The sequence below is a fragment of the Prionailurus bengalensis genome, chromosome C1 (genome assembly GCF_016509475.1).
Source record: "Prionailurus bengalensis isolate Pbe53 chromosome C1, Fcat_Pben_1.1_paternal_pri, whole genome shotgun sequence".
In the NCBI taxonomy this organism is placed as follows: Eukaryota; Metazoa; Chordata; class Mammalia; order Carnivora; family Felidae; genus Prionailurus; species Prionailurus bengalensis.
In genome coordinates, this window is record NC_057345.1 from 196,557,351 (window position 1) to 196,571,197 (window position 13,847).

Below are 13,847 nucleotides of genomic sequence, written 5' to 3' on the forward strand. Positions count from 1 at the left end.
CATTTTAAGGCCCACAAAGTCTTCCATGTTTTGATCTCTGTTCACTTCCCCACCCTGTACCTGCAGCTAGGCTTTTATCAGACTGTTTCAACTTTTTTTTCCATATACCATATGATTTTCATGTGTCTCTGCTGTTGCTTGTGCCATTCTTTCTGTTTTTTTACCCCTTTCATCTATTTGGTGAACTCTTATGCATCGTTTAGGATAACATAGTTCAGGATCACATAGTCCTAGGCTTAAATTTTACTGAACATGCACAAGGGAGTCTTTTCTTTTCTTTTCTTTTCTTTTCTTCTCTCTCTTCCCTTTTTCTTTCTTTCTTTCTTTCTTTCTTTCTTTCTTTCTTTCTTTCTTTCTTCTTTCTTTCTCTCCCTCTTCTCTCTCTATGTCTTTCTTTCTCCGTTGCATTTGGACATCCTACCATAACATTATCTATTTTATTAATTACTTATATACACTAGATTGAGACTATTTTTTTGCAGTTTTCTATCACCAGAAACCATGAAGTACTTTGGCTTCAGAAAATGTTTATACAAAATACATTTAGTAAGACTGAAGACTGAGCTTAAACTTTGTATCTTTTTTTTTAAAAAACAAAGTCATCGTCACTCCCCCATTTCCAGCACCCATCCTATGCACATGCAGTTTACAATCTCTGTGCCATTCTGGGTCATCTTTTCCACTACAGGAAGCATGTGGAGGGAGCTTTCATTTCTTGGCCTCCTTTGCAAGGATACCAAGAGATGATGCCACAGTGCTTCCTGATCCACACAGACACATGACTTACCTGACAGCTTCCACAAGCCTACGAGAGCCTTTGCCTGCCTGATTAAACATGGGATTGAAGGGTTACAGGAATCAATTTTGACTTAGTTGAAGCACAAATGCTCAAGTTTTGAGAACTTTATATGTGACATTTTAAAAGCTAAAAAAAGTCTTGGCTTAGGACCAGTTCTTCTATGAAAATCAACTATTGCCCTTGTTTCAGACACTTTTTATAAATCTTACAAATCTTAAGAGAGATATAAATAGCCTACTTTGCTCTGGTTGCGTCTTAGTTAATATTATCGATTGTTTTAAAATGTAAAATACAAAACAATGCAATAATAAGAATGTAATATACTACTTTATTAGCTCAAAAAAGAACAATCTACATTTATGCAGAAAGGTTTATTGTGATGTCATTTTTACTACATGTGGTTGCATACCCATCCTTTCTTCTAAGCTGAAAATGGCAATTCTTCAGGTTTCTTTGGGAATCCAAAATCTCTTTAGAGGCAAACTAGGCATCATGTCTAACACCAGTAAAAGCCTTTGATCTCTGGCATTATTATAAAGTTATTGCTCTTTAGGGTGAGATTCCTAAGGTTATCCACTGTGGCTAGGTCATTCTATTCAGCTGCATAAGCAGTTCCTTTGATGGATGACTGGTTTTCTACAACACTAGCATTATCTCAGCAGGAGAAGGTAGTGTTTGATGTTTTGTAATTTGTATTACATGTCCATGGAACATCTCCGGACATTACCTCAGGAGGAGGGGTTTAGAGAAGGAGGAGCAGTGGCTGAAGATATTTAATGACAGAATGAATGGAAATTCAAGGATTGCCGTGCAGTCAGCCTTAAACACCAGACTGCACCCCCCATCTTTCTTTCGCATTAATTAAAAAAAATCTTCTAACAAAATTCTCATAAATATAGGTAATTTTATTTGATTTTAGTCACAAATCAACATCTTCAAAATGACGAGGATTTTGACAGCTTGCAAAGTGGTGAAGACCCTGAAGACTGGTTTTGGCTTTACCAAGGCGCCTGCGCACCATCAATGGAAATTTTCAAGAGCTGGCATCAGGCTCCTTTCTGTCAAGGTAACAGTGCCCTACTTCTTATTTCTGATAAAATTGTAAGAGGTATAGTTTAGCATGAGGCAAAGGTGTCACTTAGGAAGCAAATACAGATTTGTGTGCCATTCTGAAGTGCTAATTTATTAGTATTGGCTTTAGTATTGAACCTACTGGTTTAGTAAATGTTCCTTTTCAACTGCTCTGAGTAAAATTATGGCAACTTGCACCCAGCATAAAGAAAGGTCACAATCCCTGTGAATATGTAACATGTAAGCATTCTGCTTAGAAAACAATTATTTTTAAATGCTATCAGGGCTCTGCCTGTGCCCAGACACTACCACACACAGTTTGCTTCAAGAGTGAGGTTGCTTATATGTTCATGAACCACATCACAGTAGGTAATGTGGTAAGCTCTTCTTTATTGGCCCACTGTAAAGTTTTCTCTTCTGAAATGTCATTTTTTAGGAAAAAAAAAATTGGAAGTATAATATCTACATAATTCTGATATTTGTTAATCACAATGTAGACATTGCCTTTTTTTCCTTTTCCTGCTTAGTCCTTCTTTTAGAAGTCCAAATTTGTGGTTTTTATTTTGCAGATTAAGGCATTGAAACAATTAGCAGCTGATAATTTTCTCTTTATAAATCTATCTATAACTGAAGAGCAGGTCCAGGAAGAGAACCTTAAGTGTTCTTCCCCACCCCCACCATTGGATCATGAAATTCCAGCAGGAACTTCCGTTCCTTCCTATAATTTTATGAAGGCATTTATTACCAGAGAAGTCCGAAATTAGTCTATGGGAACTTTGCCAATGAAAATCACTTTTAGTGAATATAAAGTTTAAGGGATCACAGTAGCTTTAAATAGATTGTTTTTTGAGTAGTAAGAGCTATAAAAAGTGAGGTAGAAAACAAAATACAAAACAACCTCTATCTGTTGAGGTAAAAATAGGCTCTAATAGTTTTGAGTGTTTTCTGCTACTACTTTGCACACTCAATGGGTTGACTAAAAATCCTCCAAAAGCTTCCACAGCTTCTACTGCTTAGATTACTCCAGTCAGGTTTGAATAGGATTTTAGCCCTGAGTGACATCTGTAGGGCCAGGCGGCGCCTGTAGATGCTTGTAGCCTCTGGTGACAGGGTGGGGAAAGAAAGGAGTAAAAGGAAAGGGAGAAGGAGACAGAGACAGAGGTGAGGAGTGAGGAGTGAGGAGGGGGAGGGAGAGAGAAAGAAAGGAGAAAGTGAGAGGGAGGGAAGGAGAGAGAGAGAGAGAGAGAGAGAGAGAGAGACAGAGAGACAGAGAGAACACAAGATCTCAGGAGAAAGTACCAGAAACTACCATTTTAAATTAAGAAACCCAGAAACAACCATTTTCTTAGATTTGGCTTAATTGCAACAAGAGAGCCAAAAAGGAGATATGTTCTAAACCATCTTCAAAGATGCAGTCACTAGATATAAACTCTGAGAGCAAATATTGGTTTTAGCTCAGTGTTAGTAGTATCTCAAGGATACTCATATATCACTGCAGAGAGAACAGATAGTAATGAAAATAATACCATTTACAGTTAGATGTGTCTTCTAAGACTACAAAGTTGTGTCCCTTGGAATATCTTTTTCTTCTTACAAAAACAGGTAGGCAAGGATAGGCGTATCTCCATCAGACACAAGAAACAGAGAAATTGAGCGACTACTTAAAATAGCATAGATATGATCGAAATTAGAAGCCAGTTCTCCGTGATCTTAATAAGTGCTCTATATGCCCACAACTACAGCCACAACAAAATGATTTAATTATGTGGATAGACTACAGTGAAAGTAGTTCTTCTAGCTCACGGTGGCAGATCTGTTTTAAAGGTCTGCCAAAGTTCACAGCTAAGAATGACAAATTTGTGGGAGGAATAAGCCATCATTTCATGATGTGAAAGTCATTACTCACACTCAATCATTACCGGCCAGAGTTTTGGAGGAAAGCCAGGCATGAGAAATAGAAGTTCTTGAACTTCACGATAGTAAATTAAAATTCTGTACAGCAGTCTAAGGGGGCTTGTGTTTTATTCACTTATTTTGAAACACTCCTCTACCTATCTTTCTTCCTGCCTTCACTTTTAAAACTCTGCTCTCTTAAAAAGTTATATCCAGGGGTGCTTGGGTGGCTTAGTCAGTTGAGCGTCCAACTGACTAAGGTTATTAGTTTCACAGTTCTAAGTTCGAGCCCCCCATCAGGCTCTGTGCATGGAGCCTGCTTCGAATCCTTGCTCTCCCTCTCTGTCTGCCCCTCCCCCTCTCATGCTCTTTCTGTCTCTGTCAAAAATAAATAAGTGTTAAAAAAACGTTGTATCCAAATTTACTCTTTTTTAGATGGACATCATATTTAAAATTTTCTTCTAACATTTATTCATTTTTGAAAGGCAGAGAGAGAGCGTGAATGGGGGAGGGGCAGACAGAGAGGGAGACACAGAAACAGAAGCAGGCTCCGAGCTGTCAGCACAGAGCCCGACGGAGGGCTCGAACTCACGGACAGCAAGATCATAACCTGAGCTGAAGTGGGCCACTTAACCGACTGAGTCACCCAGGCGCCCCAAATGGACATCATATTTTAAAGATAGCAAAACTAGGGGCGCCTGAGTGGCTCAGTCGGTTAAGCGGCCACTCTTTGCTCAGGTCATTATCTCACGGTTCGTGGGTTTGAGCCCCGCTTGGGGCTCTGTGCTGAGAGCTCAGAGCCTGAAGCCTGCTTCAGATTCTGTGTCTCCCTCTCTCTCTGCCCCTCCTCCATTCATGCTCTGTCTCTCTCTCTCTCTTTCAAAGTTGAACAAATATTAAAAAAAAAAAAGATAGCAAAATTTACTAAGATGTAGTTACATAAGGGTCAGTAAAAGGCAGTGAGAATAGTTACTAAAGGTTGGTGGCAATATAGCTAGTTATAGCTAGTAAATGGATTTTAGAAGACACCCTGTGGTCAGATCTATAAACATTGCCCTATAAATTGGTTGCCTTCTCAATGTCTGAGGAGGTCACTTTTCTTCTCCCGTTGGTGACAGAATGGGTTTGACGACAGCAGTGACGCACTTGTACTTTTATGTGGTCCTTCCTTGCATATTTGTTTTGTGGCCAATATTTACAAAGTGTACCTTGCCAATAGACATAGCTGTATTTCACTTACAGGGAAGAGGAAAGAATTTCAAGGTGCTGTACATTCAAAGGAATTAGATATCAAGGATATACAATATAGAATTGAAAATGTTCAGTGCTCCTTATTTACATTCAGCCTGTTGTAGTTGTGATATGGAAAACACACTGGATGGGGAATACAAAGGTCTGGATTCTAGCCCCTCTTGTCCATTTATCAATGTTCTGAACTTGGTTAATTCACTTATCCTCTTTGAACCCAAATTTTGTTATCTGTAGTGTAGAAACACTTCTTGACTTACTCAAAAGATCGTGGGACCATCACACATGATCAGTGATTAAAAATCTATAAAATACTGGAAAAGCAAACCCTGGATGATTAAAAAAAATTCTGTCCTCTATATTTTAGTAGAGAGATTTAAACAGATTAGAGTTGCTTCATGTTTTTTCATGGACTACAAATTATTGCAATGACAAGATGTCTGATGAAAATACTCAAATATTTATAATGATGATTTTTTCACCTTTGCCTTAATATTAAATATATCTCTATGAAGATATTGCTTATATCAAATTAGACCAAGAACTATGAAGCAAATAATCTTTTTTCACTATTTTGAATCCAATTCCAAAAGTCAGGATGTACATTCTAATATCCTATTTAAAGCTTCTATCCTGGGAATATATATATGAAGAATAATAAGTGGAAATAAATGGATGGTAAGTGGATAGTCTCTGATTTCAAGAAACTTATAAATTAAAGAATTCTGAATTCACAAGTCTTGGAATGTTACCAAGACTAAATAGTTTTATTTTTACTTGCAAATGAATTTGGAAATCAAATGTATTAAATTGAAAAGGTTAAGTTCCCTATGAATAGAAAAGTGTTTAATAGGTATCGCTTCTAACATTAATCCACTTGTTTTTAAAAATGGTGACCTGTGTTACAATTAAGCCAGGAACCTAACAGTCCAAGTGTCCTTCTCTCTGGTACTTCAGATACAATTGAGCCGTAGGAGTCATTATTCCCTTTCAATGGTTTTCATTTTGTAAGATTTTATATTCTGATTCCAACATAAAACTACCTATTTAGCTCAATCTTGAGGAGCTATTGTCATTTGATTAGAAATTGGCAACTACAAAAAGTCCCACAATTAGAATAATTTAGCTATATTGTAGTAGCTTTAAAGACATTCCCAGGAAGTCGGGTTCGTAATTATATTGGAACCTCTTTGTACATATTAGAGATGGGGGTAGGGATAGGGTTATCATACACTGTCAAGAATAACTATTGTATTAGACTTTTACTACATACAGATATGTGTTAGGGCTGGATTTCATCCCTGATGATGCAAATTTTTGAAATAATAGATTTTCTTTTTGTAAATTTTTTTTACTTAAAAAAATTCTTTTTTTAATGTTTATTTTTGAGAGAGAGGCAGACCGTGAATGGGAGAGGAGCAGAGAGAATGGGAGACACAGAATCTGAAGCAGGCTCCAGGCTCTGTGCTGAGGCTCTGAGCTGTCAGCATAGAGCCCGACGCAGGGCTCAAACCCACAAACCGTGAGATTAGGACCTGAGCCTATGTCGGATGCTTAACCTACTGAGCCACACAGGTTCCCCAAAATAATAGAGTATGTTTCAATCCCAGATGAATAGTTGAAGAATTAGTCTGGGTGATAAACAACTTTATATATTTTAGGCGGACAATATTTCTTTAATTAGGAGATAACTTCCCTTTTAAACATTTTTGTTTATGTACTCTATTTTTTATATCCCCCCCCCCTTCTAAAGTATAGATTCATTTGTTGGTCATCAATAGTGCCTTGTCATTTTGAGCTTCTTGTCATAAAACTGTTGAAAAAGCTGTACCAAACCGGGCTTAGATGAGGATTAGGCAAGTGAGACACCAAAGGTGCCCCATGGAAGGAGGCCATCACTAGCAGGGCCATGGTGTGATTCCTTCCATGTTACCTGATAGGCACCTCATTTCCTTTATCCGCATCCCAACCCTGGGTAGGAAGCTAAGAAATCTGGTGGGGGAAATGTCTGTAGAAATAGCACTAGTCTTGGCTTCCTGCTTCCTTTTCTGGCTGATGGAGACTTGAGTTTCCACCTGACCATGCTTAACAGAATTAGTTGTGGTGTAGAAGTGAATGTAGGTTCTATTATTGTGGAAATAGAGAACATTCCTTTGCCCTCCCATCTTCATTAAACCTTCTTCACATTTCTGACTTGTACCAAAGGCTGGGGGTTTAGTAGAGAGTTTTCAATATCTCTTAAGCAATGGTCATGCCAGACCCCACTTCAAGGCTTCAGGAGTTTGCTACGTAAGACTGAATGTCCTTGATGTGACTAGTATTTTCTAGGGTATTTATAGTGACCAAGGATTGGAAGAAAGCTACAAAAGCCAGCATCAAACTTGGTTTTGGGCTCCTCAAAACTCCTGGTTTACACTTGATTTTTTTCATTTGGTCTAAATGAATTCAACTCATAAAAGTATTTTTAAGTCCCCTCTGTTCTTTTTCTTTTTTTGTGAACTTACTAAATGCAACGTATCAATCTTTTATATCTCACAGGGAGATTCTTGGCTAACGTAAAGTTCTAACTTCAATCAATAGGGTGGATGTATCACTAAGAATTTTACTGAATAAGTTTTATCTATGATTTAGAACTAAATGTAAAAGCATATTAATGTATTACCATAAAGTAAAAATTAGCTGACAATATTGGAAACCCCTTCTGGATTCAGAACAATTTTACCACATAAAAGATGCTCATTAAGGTGCTTGTTAATAAACCTACATTTTATGAACATATTTTGTAATGGAATTTTTCTAAATGCTATATTTTTATTTAAAATGAGAAACATAACTAGAATAAAAATTACTTTTGAATCTGACTCATTTGTTTACAAATGTCCAGAACAGAGAAGTGTTCAAGTAAATTAACCTTGTGATTTCCCCCCCACCCCCAACATTGGCTTATGTTTAACCAAAGGCAGATAACCTAATATTAACTTAGGATGTTGTAATTGATTGATTACCACTGTTACAGTACTTTTAATTGTTGAAGTGGTAGGCATAACTGCAGAGAAGTCTCATTAACTATTCCACACATAGAAATTGTGCCTTCATTCTGAATTTTAAGTATCTACATTTTGATAGTACAGCTCTAAGAATGAAAAATAAGATTTAAATTACCAATAAAGAACACTTTAAGATTTTGACTCTTACCGTATTATCTATGCAATAATACATTGAAATAAATTCTAGTTTTAAACTTCTTTCTTTCCCAAGCTTGGTTCAGGTGTATTTTATTTCTTGAGAGGATGAGTATTGATGTAAAATAATAGCTAAGAAACATCAGGTGAGCCAGAAATCAAATGTGTTATATGGCTCTAGGCTTTGGTAAAAATGGAAATAAACACATGGGGCTCCTACTTTTTTTGATACACAAATAATTTACATAGACAAATGATTTAAAGCAATACAGTCAGATTCCCAGAGTAAATCATTTTCATTTCTATTACTAGCTTAAGGGGATTATTGCAGCTATAATGTTATATATTCAAATTTTTTATGGGAGTTGTTGCTAAATTAGCTTGAGGCTTTGTGTCCAGAATATTTTACTGGTAAGTTCTCACACCCAGGGGAAGAAACAATGTAATTATTCCCATTTCAAGGATGTGTAAGTGCTGGAGTTAACACAAGGACACAAGGATGCCTGTTTTGTACATCAAGTGAAATATACCTGTAGAAAATCTGGTTAGAATTTTAATTAGGCCCAAACACCATATGGATTTTTTTTTTAATTTGGCGTTTTGTTTATTCTACTTATATACTTGAAGCCATAGTTAGTTGTTTAACCTGGCTTTGGAATACTCTAAATCATATCTCCTGCTGTAATGTTATGGCTTACTCAAGAGCCCATTTATATATGCACTTTGTCTTGACATAAAATGAAATATATATATTTTTCTCTCCTTTGTTCTCCTTTTTTTGGTTGCATTTTGAGAACAGATTGTTTAAGTGAAGAATTAGTAAGGATTTTTGCTTTATATAGCCATTAATAATTCTACAAATAATTCTACAAATAATTCTACAAATAGGGCAATGCCATTTATAGTTGACATATTCCTTCCACTTCGACCAAAGTATTGTCATGTATTATAACAAAACATGCTGTTTTTCAGTTTTCAATTTGTTTTTATCATATAGTCTTGTAAGCTTCACATATGCAGAAATCTAATGTGATAGGTGTTTACCATTAGCAATTTTAGACTTCAAGAAACATCTCATTTTGACTGGTTTCCACTGTCTCAAACTAATAGATCCAAAGAAAAATGCTTCAAAGTAAAGGACCAATATCTTCAAAAGTAGCCCAGAATGATGTTAGGATGTGGAATGATTAAGGAACAATGACTGGATGACTTTTAATAACATGATACTGAATACAAAGGAAAAGCCTAAAACAGCAATGAACACTGGACTCTTTTAAAACTTTTATAGGTTAAATTATAAATTATGCCTGAATTTTGACTGTTACTTCCTATGCCTCAGCCCTCTAAATCAGTTGAGCATAGCACCAGGGACACATTTTCAAACCTTTTTGAAAGAGAATTTAGCTGTGTGACTCGAATTAACAGTTGTTGCATTGTTTTTATCTTGGAAAATGCTTTGAATCATCAACCATTTTAAACTTCATTTCAAACGAAGAGTATTAGGGTATAAAATTTTGGTCATCTTACCAGGAAATCAAAATAGACTCCGAAATGTAGATTTACAATGAATTTTGATTTTAAGGAAAAAATCAAAAGCCCTAAAGAGATGAAATGTTCAGAGGAAATGTCACATGTGCTTACAGAATCACAGTTTTGAGATCATTAAAAAAACAAAAACCAAACATCTTATGATATGATAAAGCAACAATATCAGCTTCCTTGGAAGAAAAACCAACAAACAGAGAATTTGTTGCAATTTCTACTTCTATGCAAGTTCCCTCACAAAAATGTATTTTCATCAGAAATTACCTACAATTTGTGAAAGAATCCTCAGGTTTTATAAATATTAGAAAGCATGACACCCAGAGTTTGTGCAGTTTATTAAAAGTTCCATTTAAAAAGTAATATAAGAGTAAGTATCATGTAGAAATTTATGTAATTCAGGGGCACCTGTGAGGCTCAGTTGGTTAAGCGTCCAGCTTTTGATTTCGGCTTAGGTCATGATCTCACTGTTTCATGGAATTGAGCCCTGTGTAGGACTTTGTGCTGACAGTGTGGAGCCTGCTTGGGATTCTCTCTCTCCCTCTTTCTCTGCCCCTCCCCTACTCTCACTGGCTTTCTCTCTTTCTCTCAAAATCAATAAATTAACTTAAAAAAGGAGAGATTTATGTAATTTAAAGAAAATACAATTGTAAAATAAAAGATTAAAAATGGGGTAATTACATGTACACAGGAAAATTCCATTTTAGCATATTGAGATATTATGTGTGGGAAAGTCTACACTCTTACGGATGTTCCTCCTATACATTTGCAGACAAAAGTAATTAGTATTAATTGGACTTGGGGACTACTAATTTCAGTCTTTATCCTTCAAAATCATATAAAGTCACAAAGACACATAATTTTGACTACTTATTTTATAATCTATCTGGCACCAGACCACAATATTTGTATGCTCCACACTAAAAGAAATCAAACTATGAGTATGAACTAGTTTTAATGCATATTTCTTGCTATCCACATTGGCTACAAACCCTTTGGTGAGGTGGGGCTTATTTGTGTGTTTTGTAAACATAATTACATGGATAGGAGAAAAATATAACTTTGAAGAGGTGGAGATAATGTTATTAATTGCAGACACAATTGGTTCAAGGTTAATCAAGAGATCTTTAGAAGGTTGAGGGAAGTGTATGTGTATATGTATGTGTGTATGAATTTTATTTTAGGCAGCTGCATGTTGAACTTGCGCTTAGTGGCACCCCAAAAGTGAATGTCCAGCCCTGGACATTGAGCAACTTAGGGGTACCATTAGCTTTGGCCTAAGAAACTTGACTGAACTTTAAGTGTCTTTCAAGTGTCAAATTCACTTGAAATCTAGGCTAATTCTTACATTTTAGGGATACATGCAGAAAGGAAACCATTCAGGTGTCTTGCAATGTTTCATATTTATCTAGTAGTTTCTGGGTTAGAACCCAGAAAAAGTAGATCTTTATTTCTTGAGACTCCCCAAAGCCTTTGGATTCTTATCTAGACTCATTTGGCTTAAGTGTCTATAATGAGTTAGGTTCTCCAGAAGAAGACACTGAAATGGTATTTAGGGAGCCAGATATTTATTAGGGGAAAGAGTTGAGCAGAGAAGTAAACTGTGATACAGGTTTGACAAAGCCTAGGTCAACCTGACAGAAAGCGCTTGCCCATCAGAGTTTCCTGTGTTGGGCCTTGGCCTTCAAATCCCCGCCTGGCTCAGTGACCAGTGTGGGCAGGGGGCTCTCCATGCAGGGCATGTTGCAAGGAAGCTCTCTGCAGTTCAGGGAGACCCTGAAGGATCTCACAGCTGATGATTGTCCACTGACCTCACTCCTTGCAGCAGGGTAGCATGTCCTTTGTGAAGGGGGACTAAGGGATGCATCTCCACGTTTACAGCATGTATAGTCCTAACAGTCTTGAGAACTTGAGGACTCAAGGGCCTGGAATTCAGTGTAAAACGTTCTCAAAGTATTCTGGTTCTCCTGCGATTACAGCATATAGCTGATGTCTTGACATTTCACTTTGACAGTTTACAGATTTACAGATTTTCAGATTTAATTCTTAGTTGACTTGGGTGTGTTGCGGTTCATCAAGGCAGTTTTGAAACAAAGCTCTCATAAATAAATTCAAGTGAGTTCAAAATTGAATTGTGTCTTTTCCCCATTTAAAAAAATTGGAAAGAAGAAGTAGAAGTAAGCTTAGAAAAAGAAAAAGGGGTAATACATAACTCAGTTTAAGCTGAAATTTTCTACTTGGCTTTAAGCAGAGGCATATGATAAAATGGTAGAAGGTTGTGGATTATAAAACACACTGATTACGTTCAGAAACCACTGTTTTTTCATTTACTAGTGGAATGATCTTGACCCCTCCAAGCCTCAGTTAGCTCTTCTATAAAATGGAGATCTTAACATTACCTACCTCATTGTTTTTTTTTTTTTTTGTGAGGATTAGATGAGAAAATACATTGATAACTTTAGAAACAGTGCCAAACACATCATGTTAACTATTATTAATGAGGCCTTCGGGAGGGGGTCAAGGTGGAGTTCTCAGTGATGTCAATGTGCTCCCAAATCCTATTTTTCCAACATAGCTTCATAATTCTATTTGAAATAAGATGTCTTTCTCAGAACAGTAGACATTTATCATTCAAGTCTATATATGCAATTTTTTTGGTGCAATTGCATATAGACTTTAATAAGCATAAATGACTATATATGCCATCAGTTTATGCCTTAACAGGGTTTCATTAAAGCAAGGCCAAAAGATAGAAACAGGATCATGACAGGTTGACCTACTTCTATACGGCATGCTTGAGGCATGTTAATGCCTTATTTTTTCAAATATAAGGATTATTCCAGAATTATAATAGAAAGAAAACAAAATGGGAGGTACTTTAACACATGGACTCAAAGTAGAGAAAAATTGAAGTATATGTGTCAGCTTTAGTTATTATTCTCAAAATTAGTTAACATTGTTATTGAGCGCCAAGTATGTACTAGCACTAAATGTAACGTCTGCAACAATATCAATAAAAATATGGCAGCCTTAGTATTTTTCAGAGGTGGATAAAAACAGACTGATTGTTAATTATAAACTATTTGGGGATTTGGTATAGGAATGCAATATTTTGAAACTGCATTAGTGAATTAAATGAATTTGCTAATGACATATAGTAAAATTTGACAAGTATTTTAAGTGACAAGTAAAGGGAAAAAGAAGAATAATTGGATTGTGTATGCTGCATGTACTTTAGTCCTTGTCTCCAGTAGTGGAGGAGTATATTTATTTCAACGTAAGATTGATATTAATAATAGAAGCAACCCATTAGGAAGCCCAAAGAATGAAGATTAGAAAGCATCTTCTAGAATCTTCTGAAGACATTAGCTGTATGACACACCTAGTTGGTATTGAAACCTAAGGATGCTTATGAGGCAAGTGTTGCTCTTGAGTCCCAACTCATTCTTTATTTTCATCTTCCACCCTTTAGCACGAACTATCCCTATGGGGGACATCTGTCTTTATTCCAAGTAAAAAAAGAAAAAAAAAAAGCAGACAAGACACAGTAGCCAGTGGGCCTCAAAGAATTGTTTTGAAAACTCATGATACCAGCATGAGAACAACATCTTAACATCACACAATGGCCCATATTTCTGTGCATTCCCCAAGTATGTAGAGACTACCTTATTGTGTGAACAATGGTGAGCTATTTCTGTGAGGATACAAAATTGAATTAGGCATCAGGTTTTTCCATCCAAGAAGTCATGATCTGGCAGGGTAGAAGAGTAACTTAAGCAATTAAAACAAAAGGTAACACCCAAACAGTACACATGCATGCAGTGAGAGCACAGGTAAATCAGTGGTTAATTCTGACTTGGATCTTTGAGGGAATATCATGAGCAAGACTAGGAAGGATAAGCAGGGTGTAAGCAGACAGGGAGGGAGACATTTGTGCATAAAGGTCTAGAGAGTTGGGGAGTCTAAGGGATTACATATAGAGAACGGGCCAGGTGAGGGGACTCTGAATGTTTATTGCGGAGTTTGAAGATTAGTGCTATGTAATAGATGTTTACAAAAGATAGCCTTAAGGGCACTGCATGAGACAGGTAGAAGCAGGCAGAGTTTGGAAG

General features: G+C 36.4%; 1 protein-coding gene across 1 annotated transcript in view; it reads left to right on the plus strand.

The window, feature by feature from the left end:
• The first annotated feature begins 1,602 nt into the window (after positions 1–1,602).
• Positions 1,603–13,847, plus strand: part of CPS1 (carbamoyl-phosphate synthase 1) — a 129,260-nt gene continuing 117,015 nt past the window's right edge. Inside the window, exon 1 of the mRNA XM_043577723.1 lies at positions 1,603–1,865. Within this exon, the coding sequence (XP_043433658.1) occupies positions 1,740–1,865 (126 nt within the window). The 5' untranslated portion in view covers positions 1,603–1,739. The remainder of the gene's footprint in view (positions 1,866–13,847) is intronic.